The 14791-nt window shown below is 39.7% G+C and overlaps 1 protein-coding gene across 1 annotated transcript in view; it reads right to left on the bottom strand.

Moving 5' to 3' along the window:
- Positions 1-14775, bottom strand: part of TOX (thymocyte selection associated high mobility group box) — a 350776-nt gene extending 336001 nt beyond the window's left edge. Inside the window, exon 1 of the mRNA XM_023727775.1 lies at positions 14488-14775. Coding sequence (XP_023583543.1) covers positions 14488-14589 — 102 coding nt within the window. The 5' untranslated portion in view covers positions 14590-14775. The remainder of the gene's footprint in view (positions 1-14487) is intronic.
- Between the last annotated feature and the right edge of the window lie 16 nt (positions 14776-14791).

The raw sequence follows: 14791 nt of genomic DNA, 5'->3' as shown, positions 1-14791 counted from the left end.
AAAAGCCTTTCAATTTCTAAAAATGAATTAAGTATGCCTTATAAACAAAGCCTAAAGCTTCTTTAGAAGTGTGTTCCAAAGTTTAAAAGTCTACTTCTTACTAAAATATTCTCACTTCATCCCGGTACCAATGTTTGTATGGGGACTGCGTCAGAGCTACCTGAAAACAAGAAGTTACAATGGAAACAGTGACACAGCCTTAAGCAAGGCAACTGAAATAGGAACTACTTTAATACTTTTACTGAAATGTTCTCTGCTTGATAAAGTTCATTACCAGAATATCATCTTTAAAAGTGAAATGCATTCAGCTGAGCACTTTTTTCATTTTGTAAATAGATTTTTCCTTGCCTGAGCTCTCAGTATAAAGTACAAAATAGTCTTCCATATCTTTAGAAAAATGTCATCCCACACATAAAGCTAAATTTTTTAAATAAAATAGATTTTTTCTTCAGTATTTTAAAGGTACAGAAACGTCTTCATTGAGCAATCACCCTGTACTGCAGACCATATTAAGGACTGAATCATCGGCCTGCAATCTGATGTGTCCCAAAATGTGCTGAGATAACATATTAGAGACCAGAAGAAAGTTAAGTCCCCATGGGATATCCTAAGGCTATAAAGTCACCATCTTTTCAACATTACCATCCTTATTACTATGGTGATATTGAAAACAGACTCTGGTGCTAATCTTTTTCTCACCTATTCAAAATGACTTTAAAAAGTAGCTATGTGTTAAATTTACAACCCAAGTGCCAAATTTTCATATCACATAAAATGACAAATTAGATATAGCTTATCTGTTATGAATGCTTTCTTTTCTGTTTTTACATCAATAAGTTCTTGATAAGTCTGGGGTTATTGTAGTCAAAATTACCTTACATAGGATTGTACTCCACTTTGAAAATCTCACATGTATTGGGTTAGGCATCTCAATAAGATAAATGGCATATCACCACCACTGCATTTTGGCAAAGAAATGATATCAACAGTGAATCTTTGACCTTTAAGTTTTCAACTAAAAAGCTATTTTCCTAAGAAATGAACATTCATACATTTGTTAATGTCATTTTACAATAAGCACTGTCTTCCTGCTATTTTTACCAAAATTCAGATACACTTTCATGAAACTTCCCAATGCTCAGAAAAATATCCCTCCTTCTCCACCTACCCATCCCCCAATTCTTTTCTAAAGACTGCACGTTATTGAAAGGCAATTGACCTCAGTAAAGTTTTCCGCTGGCTTAGATTTTTTTTTCTTTTTTCTTTACAAAGTACTCTTTGGAGGGGGGGGGCGCGGGGAGAAAGATAAACACACTTCGTATAGCAAGTGCCATAAGAAAAATATGTTCTGGCAGACTTTTCCCAACTTGTAACTGAAAAGAATTTACATCATCCAAGTGTATTATAAGTGCAAAGAGTAAGAGAAAGAAAACTCAAAACGGATTTTTGTTCCACTTTCAAACTCCACAGCGAAGGAAACACAAGTGTTTCACTTCAGAAATGAGTAAAGAATGGCTTCAATATACGTACACCTTTCTCTTTTTTGGAAAAACTGCACATAAAAGAAGATTTTTTTGGCACAGCTGACCTGCAGAGATATGGAGCTAAGCAGAATCATGAATTCACTCACTCTGATATGCACACATGATATGCAATTAAAATCTCCATTCACATTCCTGCCGGGTTGTCAATCACGAGGAAAGCCTTTTTGACAACACTCAGTGAAGCGTACCAACTAACCGCTGAACAGGAACTTAAACAGTAACAGCTTTTGTTACTAGCAAGAGCGAATTTTTTTTTTATCAAGATTGGGTTCAGTTTCTAAGAAATCATTATGCTCTGAATTTTGAGGGCCTTTCATTAACAATGAAAATGTGTCAGAAAGATTTTGTATGGCATACTATGTGATGTAATACCTAGAAAATATGAGCTATGTAAAAAATTCTAACCTTTCAAACTGGGGAAATCTTTTTAACTTTTCCCATCTAGAACAATAAACAACGATCTTACCAAGGGGTTTACTGGGCAAAGGTGACGTGGCTAATTCATTTCTGAAGCTTTTCCCTAGAATTTTCAAACTCTTCAAATGGACTGGATCTCTGAACGTACTTGGAAAGTGGATGACCGGTTTATAAACCAATAGGAAAGTGACTTTTTTTTTTCAATCATAAGGAGGATATTTAGCATGTTAGAAATACTGCACACGTCACTCCTTTCAATTTATGGAACTCTATAGAAAATATTAGGCACATAAATTCTTTCCAGATGAACCCAGAAGGGTACTCTGCTCATAACTTAGTTTCTGTTGAACATATAATCAGAAACTGTGCCCTTCATAATAGCATATTAGTGTGCTTTAAAGTCATAAATCCACAAAAACAGGGCCCAGTAAAATTGAATAGAGTACGCTTGTTAATCTGCCGCTGCGTCTGTTTTGAGCAACTAACCTTGGAGTACAAATTTGAAACGAGTTAATACTATCAGATATTGAAATATTTGTCTTCTTACTTATCGTGCTCTGTAACTGAGAGAGCAGATGCATCCTGACCATTACCAGTCATGACAAATTGCCTTACTAATGAACGTTACACACTGAAAGTGCCATAACTGATTAAACTACAATTTCCCACTACCAGATAGAGAGCTGGGGACTCCAGCAGTGGGCAACTCTGATATTCTGCCAACAGGCCTTCGAGGCACAGTGTGATATTTAGAAAAACACTCTAAATTCCATATGAACATATTCTAAAAGCCAATGTGTATACAACAGGTTTTCATAAAGCACATTAGATAAAATAGCTTAGGTTTGTAGTTGATGAGCCATGAAAAATGGCTGTTTTAACTATTTGGTATCATGACAAGTATGTGTTAAAGAATATTCTCTTGTGTGGGTTTCTCTCTCGCTCCTTCCCTTTTCCCACCCCCAAAACATTGCTTGTACTTTGCATTTCACATAAAATCTTTCTTTTGTCAGTTCCTTTGTTGGTGCAAAATTGGCAGCAGTTCAAATTCAAAGTACTCCTATTCATTTACTGACCAATGTCATTCTAGTTCACATCAGCCAGAGAGCTAAGCTCTAAGAAGCATAAAAGACTTGCTTCACCACTGACGAATAATGTGTACGTTTTTACAGAGCTTAAACCTTAATGCTTTCCCTGAAAGTAACAATACAGTATATCTTATCATTCCTTTTTCACAAGCAGGCAGCTGCTGAAACACTTGCCACTTCAAAATATCAATTGCTTGCCAGAGTTGTCCTCAGCACACCCTGTCAAACTCATGTACATTGTGCAATGAAAATGGTGCAGGGCTGAAAGCTAGAAATTGTGTCAATTCTGCTGTAAGGGTATGATGTGCAAAGAACAATGTATGACAACCGTAGAGAGTACAAACAATGGCACTGGAGCCAGAGACTTCATAGATCACAACTGTGCCTGTACATATTTTATTGTCGGCATTATATATTTAAAGCATGACAAATGTACCATTGTACATTATGTGCTGCACAAATAGAAGCTCCTCCTGCTAGTTCTCCTTTTGCATCTCTCTTGATGATGGAAACAGAGTTGAGTTTCATTTCTTTTTCTTCTCTTTAAAACATTTAAGGTTCCCAAATCATAAAGGGAAACACACACACACACAAGGTTATCAGAATGAGTAAAAGAAAACAGAAGACAATAATACAAGATGAGAAAATGAGATTTTGTTCACTTAACATTTTGGCTTCTCTCTGAGGACAAAAAAGCAAGGATTATCTTAAACACTTACCGAGGGAATCAAGAGAACTACACTATCACTATGCCTATAAATTGTTGTCTACCTAATTTTAATGCAGATAAGTGCTGGCTTATTGATTTGCCCGATTTTCTAGCAAAATGGAAATCCCACGCGAATATGTTCTTTGTGTGCAGAAAATATGGCTTAAGAAGCTTTTACTATTATTGCTTTCCTATGCCAAAAGAACAATTAAGAAAATAATATTTCACTACTGTACCAGATCCATAAACTAAGCCGATTCCTTTCTATTTAGATGTTAAATAGCCCTTTCCATTCCCCCACTCTGATCCCTTCTGTTTACTTTAATTGAAAAGTTGTTTTTCTTCTAAATATCCCCTTAACTAACATGTAAAATCTGATAACATTCTCACTCTGGAACATGCCCACTTCATAATAAAAAAAAAAAGGGCTTGTGGCTAGAACAAGCTTACACTAATTCAGTCAATGACTGTGGAAATAAAAACATGTTTATGGGAGAAGATTAGTATGAATACATTTTAATCTCTTCTACAACCTAGCTTAGGTTACAAAATCTTTATCACACAAGTAGCTTTGAGTGGAATTAACTGGAGGCTAAGGAAAATGAAAAGATATGCTTTTAAGGTGTTAATAAATATTTTGGAAAGAGAATAGGTGGTTTAGGTGCTTAGGGGTGCTGACCTTTGCTGTGTTGATTAGTGGGACAATGATGCATTATTAACACACAGCAGCTGTACCTGAACTGCTGCCATGAATATAATAGCCTTTTATAGCCATCAGGGGAGTGAGATAGGAGGCCTTTATTAACCACTAGACATGATTAGCACATTATGTGAACTTTAGTAGGCAAATTATCTCTTATTGAAATATAATGTTGGTTATAACTAATTGTAAACATGGTTTTTAAAACTTCCCAGTGAAAAACTCACTGTTTTACTAGCACTTAGCTAATTATTGGCTGGTAATCTATGAAAACACATTCTACTCTGTGGCAGACTTAGAGGAGCTGAATCTCAAAAGGCAGACTGTGTCACTGAAGGCTGATTTAAAAATTATTTACCATTATAAGTTCATGAATATGAGCACACAAACTTAAAACTGTTCATGAACTAGAAAAGGTGCTTTGGGATTTTTCTTCCTCCTTTTTTTTTTAAGTAGTTCTTAAAAGATTAGTTTTGCAGTAAATTTTGGAGAGTTATCTTGAGAAATAACAGCATAATTTACTTCAAAAAGCTTAATTTTGGGGAAAGGAAAGATTACCCCATTAGTCTTAGTAGCTGAACACAGCGCCGAGAGTCCATTATGAACAGTCTTTTATGCCGTGGCAGAAAGTCATTAACATAAAATAAATCATTAGCTTTGATATTAAGCTTCTACTATCTGCAGGTTTCTATGATTAATGTTCGTGACTGCATCTGCCAAATGATAAAATATACTTTTTGTTGAAAGGTTATCCTGCCTCTTTATTATGAACATTTCTCTTTATACAATTGTTGCTGGCATTATAGGCTGAGGCATATTGGCATAGAAAGGAAGAAGTGGGTTTTCCAGTGGTATGAAGACGCCAATGCATATAACACTTTAGCTATCATTTTTTTAATTAACCATTTAATTGAGTTAAAAGACTAAAGGAAATAAGGCAGCACACAGATACTCTTTCAATGTAATTGGACTATCTTTAGACCCAGTTGGCCCATCCATTAATTAATCTTCCACATTACACTTTGCATCTCTTATCCATATAGCACAGGAAGGTACAGACAAGCAATGAGACAGTGGTGATTCAGTTATAGCATTTCCTTCCATGTGGGAGACCCAGGTTCAATGCACCTTATGCACAGCCACCACCTGCCCCTCAGTGGAGGCTTGCATGTTGTTATGATACTAAACAGGCTTCAATGGACTTCCAGACTAAAATAGACCAGGAAGAACAGCCTGGCAATTTGGTTGCCAATGAAAACCCTATGGATCACAATGGTCTCATCCAAAACTGATCATGGGAGTGGCACGGGACCAGGCACTGTTTCGCCCGGTTTTCCACGGGGTCTCCATAAGTTGGGGGTCACCATGAGTCTGGGGCCAAGTCAGTGGCAGCTAGCCACAACAAACAACGGAGAGGCCATCTTGTTCTACTTAAGTCAGAACCTACAAGGAGAGTACATCCTCTTTAGCAATTATGCTCAACTTTTATCTTATTTTTAACAATGCAAACTAGGCAACACTCCCATCAACAGCATCCCTCATTAGGTACTCTGACTCTCAAAAAGAAGCACTGTGCCTGGAGGAGGGAGGTGTACCAGTAACTGAGGCAGGAGGGGCTTTGACAGACTATACCCCCATATGCCTCATTTTCCCAAAGTCAGTCATCTCTGATCCTCCAAAAAGGTTGTTCCTTTCTCTCCCTTCCTGAAAGAAGTAACTAGTCTCACAACTTTTAAAAAAAACACATTCATTCCACTTGGGGAGCAGAAGTAGAAGAAATGGGTTGAGTGTACAATATTTTGCTAAGGTGTACCATTCTTTGAATTTCTGAATACCTTCCACCACAGGATTTCAAAATAATCTACCTCTGTTGACTCCTTAATTCTCATAAGGCTTCCTTGATATATATATTTTTTTCTCTACTGAATACATGAAAGCTTAGGACAAAGATGGATTAAAGGTTTTAGTGTCAGAACTTTTACCAGATATAGAATGAAGTCAGGCTGTCTAAAGAGAATGGGCAGCAGAGGGGGAAGGGATCACATCCTTTCCTGGATCCGTTTCTTTTGCTTAGGGAGTAAATCAACACACGTTTAAGGGCACTCATTTTTTACATCCACCAAAAAAAAGTATTTTCTTCAGAAAGATCAGTTTTCCTCAGAAAGATCTAGTTTTTAGTCTTATTACCTTATAACATGGCCAGTGAAAACCCTAGCATTCTGAAAGGCACCTTTTCCCATGATATTTGGCTAAGTTTCTTTAAAAGGAGTGGGACTCAGGCATTTGTAGTTGCCATTATGATTTCCTTTGTTGTTACTGTACACATTGGTGTGTTCTGCCATTTATGATAAATTCTCATGCATTTATGACCAGAAATATGTCCAGAACCATGAGAAACACAGAAACACACATACATATACAAAGGGGTGTCAAAGATTTCTTCAATCAAAAGACATATTATACTGAAGCTGACATTGTTACTAATCTGAATCAGATACAAATAACTTGCAAGACCACTTGGTAACTCAAAATACACTATATTTTCTTGGCTGCCAGCAAGACTCCTTACCAACCATGCCTTGGTTTAATTAGGAGTTCTTTCAGGACAGTTTCATAAAAGCACATAACTCAGGAATGAAAAACAATAAATACTTGGCTAAAGCAGACCATTTAAAACTCCAAAGTGACAAAGGGACCAATGCAAAAGCAGTAATAGTGACATTGGTCTCAAGACCTTTGGTACTATACATTTATATCAACAATTATTTTTCATGAGTAAAATGGAAATCTGAAGATAGCTCTTTAAAGTTAACTTTAAAATTTTTAATCAAGTAAGGAAAACTTGCCATAGATCAAACTAAAATGGTCTGTGAACATATTAGCACCTCCTATCACAAAAGAGTGGGAGAAAGATGTGGTAGTCTGCTTCCGTAAAGATTTACGGCCTTGGAAAACCTATGGGGCAGTTCTACTCTGTCCTATAGGGTCGCTATGAGTTGGAATCTACTAGAAGGCAGTGGGTTCATTTTTTTTTTGTTTTCATGAAAGAGCAGGGCATTTCTTTCTTGCATTCTCTCTCCCTCTGGTCTTTTCTGCTGCACAATAAACATCCAAGCACAGAGCAATATAATGTTCCCATTTTCAAAATGAATGCTGTAGGGAGAAACACGCTATAACCAGGAAAAGCTCATTCAGGTTAATGTGAATTCCATGTCTCAAAGTATTATGGAAGAACTGCTATAATTAACAGTCTGTTGGCACTTCCATTATAAACCACATTTCTAAGCAGTTTATAACTCAACTGTTTTTACTGAGAAATTGCTCTTTGGGATGGAACTTGGCATGCATGGTTTACAACAAAAATTTCTCAAATTCATTAAGGCAGATGTAAGCTGGATCATCCTGACATTCCACTGTCATAGTGGACAGTCCAGTGAACACAATTCACTCTCCTGTGCTGTCCCCTCAGCCACGGAGGGGCACAGGCTATCTGGTCCTGAAAAGTGCCGCTCCAAAGAAAAAGATCAACTGAGAATACATCAATAATTTCAAGATGCAAGTAAATGAAAGTAAGAAGACATCTCTAAAATAGGAAAAACTAACACCTCATGTAAACATTCAAATTTTAATAAGTAAGGGAGCATTCAAGCCATTTTAATTGAAAGCTTCTTGTGGGCAAGAACAATAGTTACCATTCTAAGGTATTAGTAACTATGTACTAGTAACTAAGGAGTAACTTAGTAAGTAAGTATTTGTATTAGTAACTAAGTATTAACTTGGAACTAAGTATTAGTAACTATCATTTGCTACAATCCTTGTTTTCTCCTAAAAATTTAAATTTTAAATTCTTGGATTTGATTGCATACAAGCTTTAACTACAAAAAGCAACAACTGATAATGTTTGAGAAATATCACTTTTAATAAGCATTTAATCAACTCACAAAAATTACATTTCATTTTTATTGAGACAAAAGAAACACTTTCTACCTTACAATTTCCCAGAAATCTCGAGATCTCCATTCAGGTAGCTAAAATGTAGAGTGATAAATTATCTCAATTTGATTAGTTAAATAAGTTCTGATTGGACAACTATTCCCATTTTAGTTATCTATGTCTATTCTGGAGCCCTAGTGGCACAGTGGTTAAGAGGTTGGCTGCTAACCAAAAGGTCGGCAGTTCCAATCCACCAGCCACTCCTTGGAAACCCTACGGGGCAGTTCTACTCTGAGAATAAGTAGTATTCTAACCCATAGACTACATACTGTGTGCCAACTAAATAGTAGGAGATCATAGTCCCACTCTCATCTCTTCTGGAGTCAAAATAAAGCTTTCTCACTGAGAAAGGATGTTCAAGGAGATTGTTCGGTGCTCTAAATATACGGTGTATCAAATGTAAAACAAACAAAACTATGATAGCTTAGAAATGTCAGTCTTAAGTATTTTTCCCTTCTGCATATGTTTTCTTAAGCTATTACTGTATGCTTCTATGCCATTCTTTCAGGATGGGGGGAGGAGAACAAAATAATTCTGAATTTTAAAATGTGAATATAGGCCTGAAAGCTGGTAGATTCCAATTATAATAGGGTCAGGTTACATGGTCATGACAACAATGATCGTGAGTCAAAAAGGGAGCATGGCAGCCTAGAGGACTGACTGCAAGGGCACATCCTATGGCTGAGGAGAGGAGAGTTCAGATTAGAGGCTACAGACCTCCCAGGTTCAGATGGAGACCAAGGAGCACAGAGCAAGGGCAAGGGTATTCCAAAGCTGGCGTACTATGCATGTGAGGGGTGGGGGTTAAGAGGCCCCAGGCCCACAGACACACCTGATGTTGAAGGCAGGTCTTAATCAGGAAAGGAAGGATTACCAGTAGTTGAGAAATATCCCCAGGCTCTCTTCAACTTTCTAGTGTCCTAGCAAAAAGCTGGAAAGCACTAGAATAAATCATCCTCAACAGCTAAACAACTTTTTGTTTTTGCTTTTCCAAATTTCTAAGCTATCCCTCTCATGAACTGAGTACATTAACAAAAAAAAGTATGACCACAAGAAATAGTCCCACACACCAAGATCAAAATCTGAGACCCAGTTTTGGTAGCGAGGAAGCCACTGTTAAACTTGGTAATTTCCCTACTTCTTCCAGGTTGAAGTGCCATACTTTTTTTGCCACTGTTCTTCATCTCCTTGAGATCACATCAAGTAAAAAAAAAAAAAAACCTACAATAAACTGTCAATTAGATAATATTTAAATATCAGTTTAGAGATTCTAAGTCAACAAAGTATCAAAATGCGCCTCAATATCATCATTCCGTATTTTTAAAGTATACAATGAACTATGAAAATACTAACCCACATAGGAAAAGGCTATGTTAAAGATATCGTCAGATTTCTCCAAAGCTCTTAACTACAAATTTTTGCCTAGACATTTAAAACTGGAATTTGTGGCATTGAAATATCCCACAAAGTCACGAAAGCTACCTTTGAGATTTTTGTATGATGCCTTAGTTTATTCTCTTTCTTACCTATAAATGTATTTAAAACATATTTAAGACCTCAGAACTTATGAAAGTTGCCAACTAATAAAACTCCCAAGGCAGGAGTTTGAATTACACTAATGATGTACCAAGTACAGACCATGAATTTCCCAAAGTCCTAGAAGTTATGGAGGTGGAGGCAGGACTAATCAAGCATGATGCTCTAAATTGCTTATGGCCCTCCCCTTTCTCCTCCCATCCACCTCCTTTTCCTTACATTTATTAATTAAAAGAGGAATAATGACTCCATCTTAATGTGCTTGCAGATCCTGTATTTTAGAAGTGACAAGTTTTACCATGTTGAAATACAATACATAATGCACTTTAAATAGAAAAATAAGCTCAGAGGAGATTTTGCAGAGAGGATAATGAACCATGTTTTTCTCCAAAGTTATCAAATGTTGAACACTTGCCCTGCCATTTAAAGCAGAGTTCATCACAAATAGATCCTTCCTCCTGTGTTTATGTAGAAATATTATGCACTGTCCTGCCTCATTTTAATGACAAAAGCCCAACATTCCAAATGCCCAGTATTCCTTACTCTGTACATAGCTAGTATTAAGCATGGGTTTGTGTTTTGGACATTTCTGTTTCTAAATTAAGCAAAGAAAGACTCAGGACATGATTCCACAAAAGCAACCACTGAGAACAGTAAAGACCATTATTTCCTCTCCCACTGCTGGCAGGGGCCAGCATCCCTGTCATTAGCTATGTCATAACATAATTGTATTACTACTCCTTATGTGGGCAGATACTGAGCAATAACCAAACACATCACATCGTTGTAAAAATGAAAAAATGGCACTTCTTTGTCCTAATTTAGCATAAAATCAGTGAAAACAATCTTTAGAAATGACACTGCTCTAAGAAAACTGAAAGGTACTGTTATTACTCTGGAGGTACATATATCTAAACTGATGACCTGACGTCCTCATCTAGAACAAAAAATAGGGCTGTATTGTACCACTAAGCTCATTTAATCTAATTTCTTTTGGTAACATTCAGTTCAATTAAGGGATGCAATGTTACTTAAAATAGTCCTAATTAGATGAAACTCGACTATGGTATCCATCTCTCAATGTCCGAAATACAACCAGGCTTTAAGTTGCGAGAGGTGAACACAGTTATCTCCAGCTTACATGTGTCTGCCCGGTCTGTGTGCTACACTGCTATTTCAAAGGCTGACCTATATACAGCAACCTGCCATCCATTCTGACTGTTTGTATAAGCGATCCCTCACAGTTGCCATAACCAACATCATTGGCATTGTTCTCGTTTTTCTTTCGCAATGGGCTATGTGAAAATGGAGGCCAGTTTGCATAGTGATATGTTCATAATGTAATAGGCTGGTACAATAAACAGAGCAACAGGAGATTAAAATGTTCCCCCCAGAATTCCTCCTACAGAGTTTATTTAAATGAAAACCGTAAGTCGTATTTTGGCAAGCCATAAAGCAGCGAGGTGCTGGAAAGTGTCAGCAGAGTAAAACAATCAGATTTTAGTATAGAAAAGCTTTAGGAAGAGTGTATTCATTTTCTCGCTTAGAATCTCTTCTGACATGAAACATACTTGGGAAACTACAGGTTCAACTGCATGATACTGAAGCACACAAACAGTGGTTCCTTTGGGATTTAGCGCACCAACTTTAAACAGTAAACTGTTGACAGGTTGTAAATAAACTAGAACTTTACGATCTCATCACTCCACTAAAAACAAATAACCTGATAAAGTGTTTCTTGTAATAAACTACATGGTCATTCACAGCTCTGAAGGGGACAAGGTTCACTTTGCATTCTTGTCTCTTTGGGAGACATCTGATGCAACTTGTTTTTACTACATGTGGATGCAGATTTCTTGCTGCACATCTTCCAAACTTCTTTCCTTCTTCCACATCCCAGCAAATCCACTTGAGTCATCACAAAAATGAATGCCAGTTGACTGTATTCTAAGCAACCAGAAGAGTTGACCTGGACAGAAATTCTGTACCATTGCTTAACACGACAGAGTAGAAAGCACAAGAAGAGCCTGGGCTTTCTGGGGCCTAGCAAACCTCCTCAGCCCCCTTAATATAATCAGGGATCAGTGACAAATATAGTTGATAGACTGCTACACCGAGATGAGCAGGAGAAGGCGTCCTGTGAGAAACATTTACATAAAGTCTTTTCCCTCTATTATAAGCATGTCTTATGACTTTGCATTTTTAAAAATCCATTATTCCCTGGATAAGCTAAATAGAAGACTTGCAACTAGTCTATAGAAAGAGTGGCTAATCTGCATTTAAAAAGAACAGTTTGCTCCTTCATACATGGTGTGACTTAAAAGGAACTTCAATGAGCTAGTAAAGAAATTCTGAAGACTTTCTAAATTAATTTATTCAATTCACAGCACAACCCAGTAAAATTATTTAAAGCACTTAATTGGAAATGATTTAATATATTGAAGTAATTCCTGATTTTCCAAAGCATTTAACTTTTAAATTAAACCTGACCCTACTATCTCAAGAATGACAAGTGAAATGTGTATCCAAGTCATTACCTTCTTTTTGGAGCCTAAAATCACTGGTAAATTTAATAAGATTTGTCTAGTTTAATTGCCAAAATTGTTCTGACCTTTTTGTTTCCGTTAAGACTGTGGGATATGTCTTTACACTCCGAGACAGGGCTGCTACTTTATTATTATTTGTATTAGTAGCAGTAATTGTGTTATAAGCAAAGTAAAATGTTGACAAACACAAAATACTTGCTTATAAAGGCAGAGCAATTTTAGACTAAAATAACCATGTCACCAACAAATAATGAAACTTCATCACACAAACTCCTCTGCTCTTTCCAAAGTTCCACGTACCTTCCAACTCACCCCTAGCTAAAGGGGTCCCTGGGTGATGAAAGCCCTTTCTGCCTTGCCCAAGACTGGATACCCCTCTTTGCAAACTTGCCGAAACATCAGCGACACACAGCGCTTCCCTTTTCCTGGGTCCCACATTGTATACAGCATCAAGGCGCTTCTCTAGGGGGTGATGTATATGGTTCACTTAACTCACAGCTGTGTGTGTGTGTGTGTGTGTGTGTGTGTGTGTGTATGCTGTGTGTGTGCTGTGTTCGTGTGTATGCTGTGTGTGTGCTGTGTGTGTGCTGTGTGTGTGCTGTGTGTGTGTGTCCCGACTGACCAAAACTCGGGCTGCGGACGGGGTCAGTCGCGTGGTGGGGAGCCCGGGGGCTGAGGATGCAGCGCGCCAGTTACCTCTATATCACGTAAAAAAAGAAGGAAAAAAAAAGCTTTTTGATGGCGACTTGCCACAAGGAAAATGTTGGGAGCCCCAACGATTTTTTCCTGCGGAATTCTCCGCGGGGCCAACATGACAGTGCCCGCAGGGGCCGTGTCAGGCAGGTTTACTTCCCAAGCAGGAGTCGGGCGTCTAAACCACCCGTGTACCAGAGAACTCTATTCTCTCCTCCGCCTACGTTCATCGGGCGGCACTGCTTATACACGTCCAGCAAGCCAGAGGCAGGGACCGCCGACGCCCCGAGGCTGTTCCAGGAGGCCGGTCCCAGCTCTTCCTCCCTCTCCTGGCTGAGGGTTCGAGACGCCCCGAAAGTAACTCCTTCCCTACGTCTCCCGACTGTCAGATCCGCCGGCAGAGCCGCGCTCCGCAGCAGCCCCAGCCGTCGCCCCTACCCCCGGCCACCGGCGTCGCCAGCCTCGCCCCGGGTCCCCGAGGCCCTGGCACCCGGGGACAGCTAGAGGTACAGCGCAGTTTGGGACCAGGGCTCCAGCCCGGGGCCGACTGCGGGAGCTTTCGACGTGCACATCGCGCTCTCGCTCATCTCCCAACAAACTTGCAATTCCCGCGCGCACCCCATAAACGAGGTCCGTGCCCCAAACCGTGAACTGGCTTCCCCGCTGCGCCTTGGCGTGCGAACACGGAGCTCGCCCGCCCGGATAGGTTTGGAAAAACAAGAGTTGTGGAGCAATCTTCCCGGCGGGGGATGGGGGGCGGGAAGCGGGGGGCGGGGGTGCCCCCCGGGCCCCTGCACCCCTACTCGCGGTGGCTTCCCTGTCAGCAGCTAATCCCGGGCAGGGAAGCGGGGCCACGAGGCCGCACTGCCCGGGTGCAGGAGGGAGGAAGAAGGGGAAATTGGAAAATAAACTGAATTCTCTTACTCTCTGCCTCCATTCCGGGACCCCAGACACACCCCCAAAGTACTCCGTAGTTTGCTTTTATTTTTCATAAACGACCCCGGGCAAACCCAGTCAGGGGTCCTGAGTCGCGAACAGCAGGCAGGAAAGAATCCGAGCAAATCGTGTCACTTTCCGCACAACCGCGGGGTTGGTAAAAGCCCCAGCGCTTCTCCGCACTCCTCCCCGGGCGCACGCAGGCTCGAGCGGCTGCGAGCGAGCGCGCCCCGGGACGGGCTCCGCGAGCTGCCGGCCGCGCCGCCCCGCGCCCCCCGCCCGGCTCGGCGGCAGACCCCGGCGGAAACAAAAGCAGAGCGTTCACCTTGTTGCAATAGTAGGGGTCCAGGCAGGGAGAAGGTCCCAGACAAGGCGCGTCAGGCGCAGCGGCGGGCTGGGCTGGAGGCGGATAAAATCTCACGTCCATTTCACTCTCACATCAAGCAACTCCTTTTTCTTTCTTTCTTTCTTTTTTTTTTTTTTTTAAGTGTTCAGCAAAACAAGCTTAGACGGACCAGAGAGAGGTGTCTGGGCTCAGGAGTAAAAGAAACACCTTCCTTCCCTCACATCCGTTTGTGGTTTGTTTAAGAAGAGGAGGAAAAAAAAAAAAAAAGAAGAAAAAAAAAAAA

Source organism: Trichechus manatus, unplaced genomic scaffold (genome assembly GCF_000243295.1).
Source record: "Trichechus manatus latirostris isolate Lorelei unplaced genomic scaffold, TriManLat1.0 scaffold00018, whole genome shotgun sequence".
Taxonomy (NCBI): Eukaryota; Metazoa; Chordata; class Mammalia; order Sirenia; family Trichechidae; genus Trichechus; species Trichechus manatus.
This window is presented reverse-complemented; position numbering and strand designations above follow the sequence as displayed.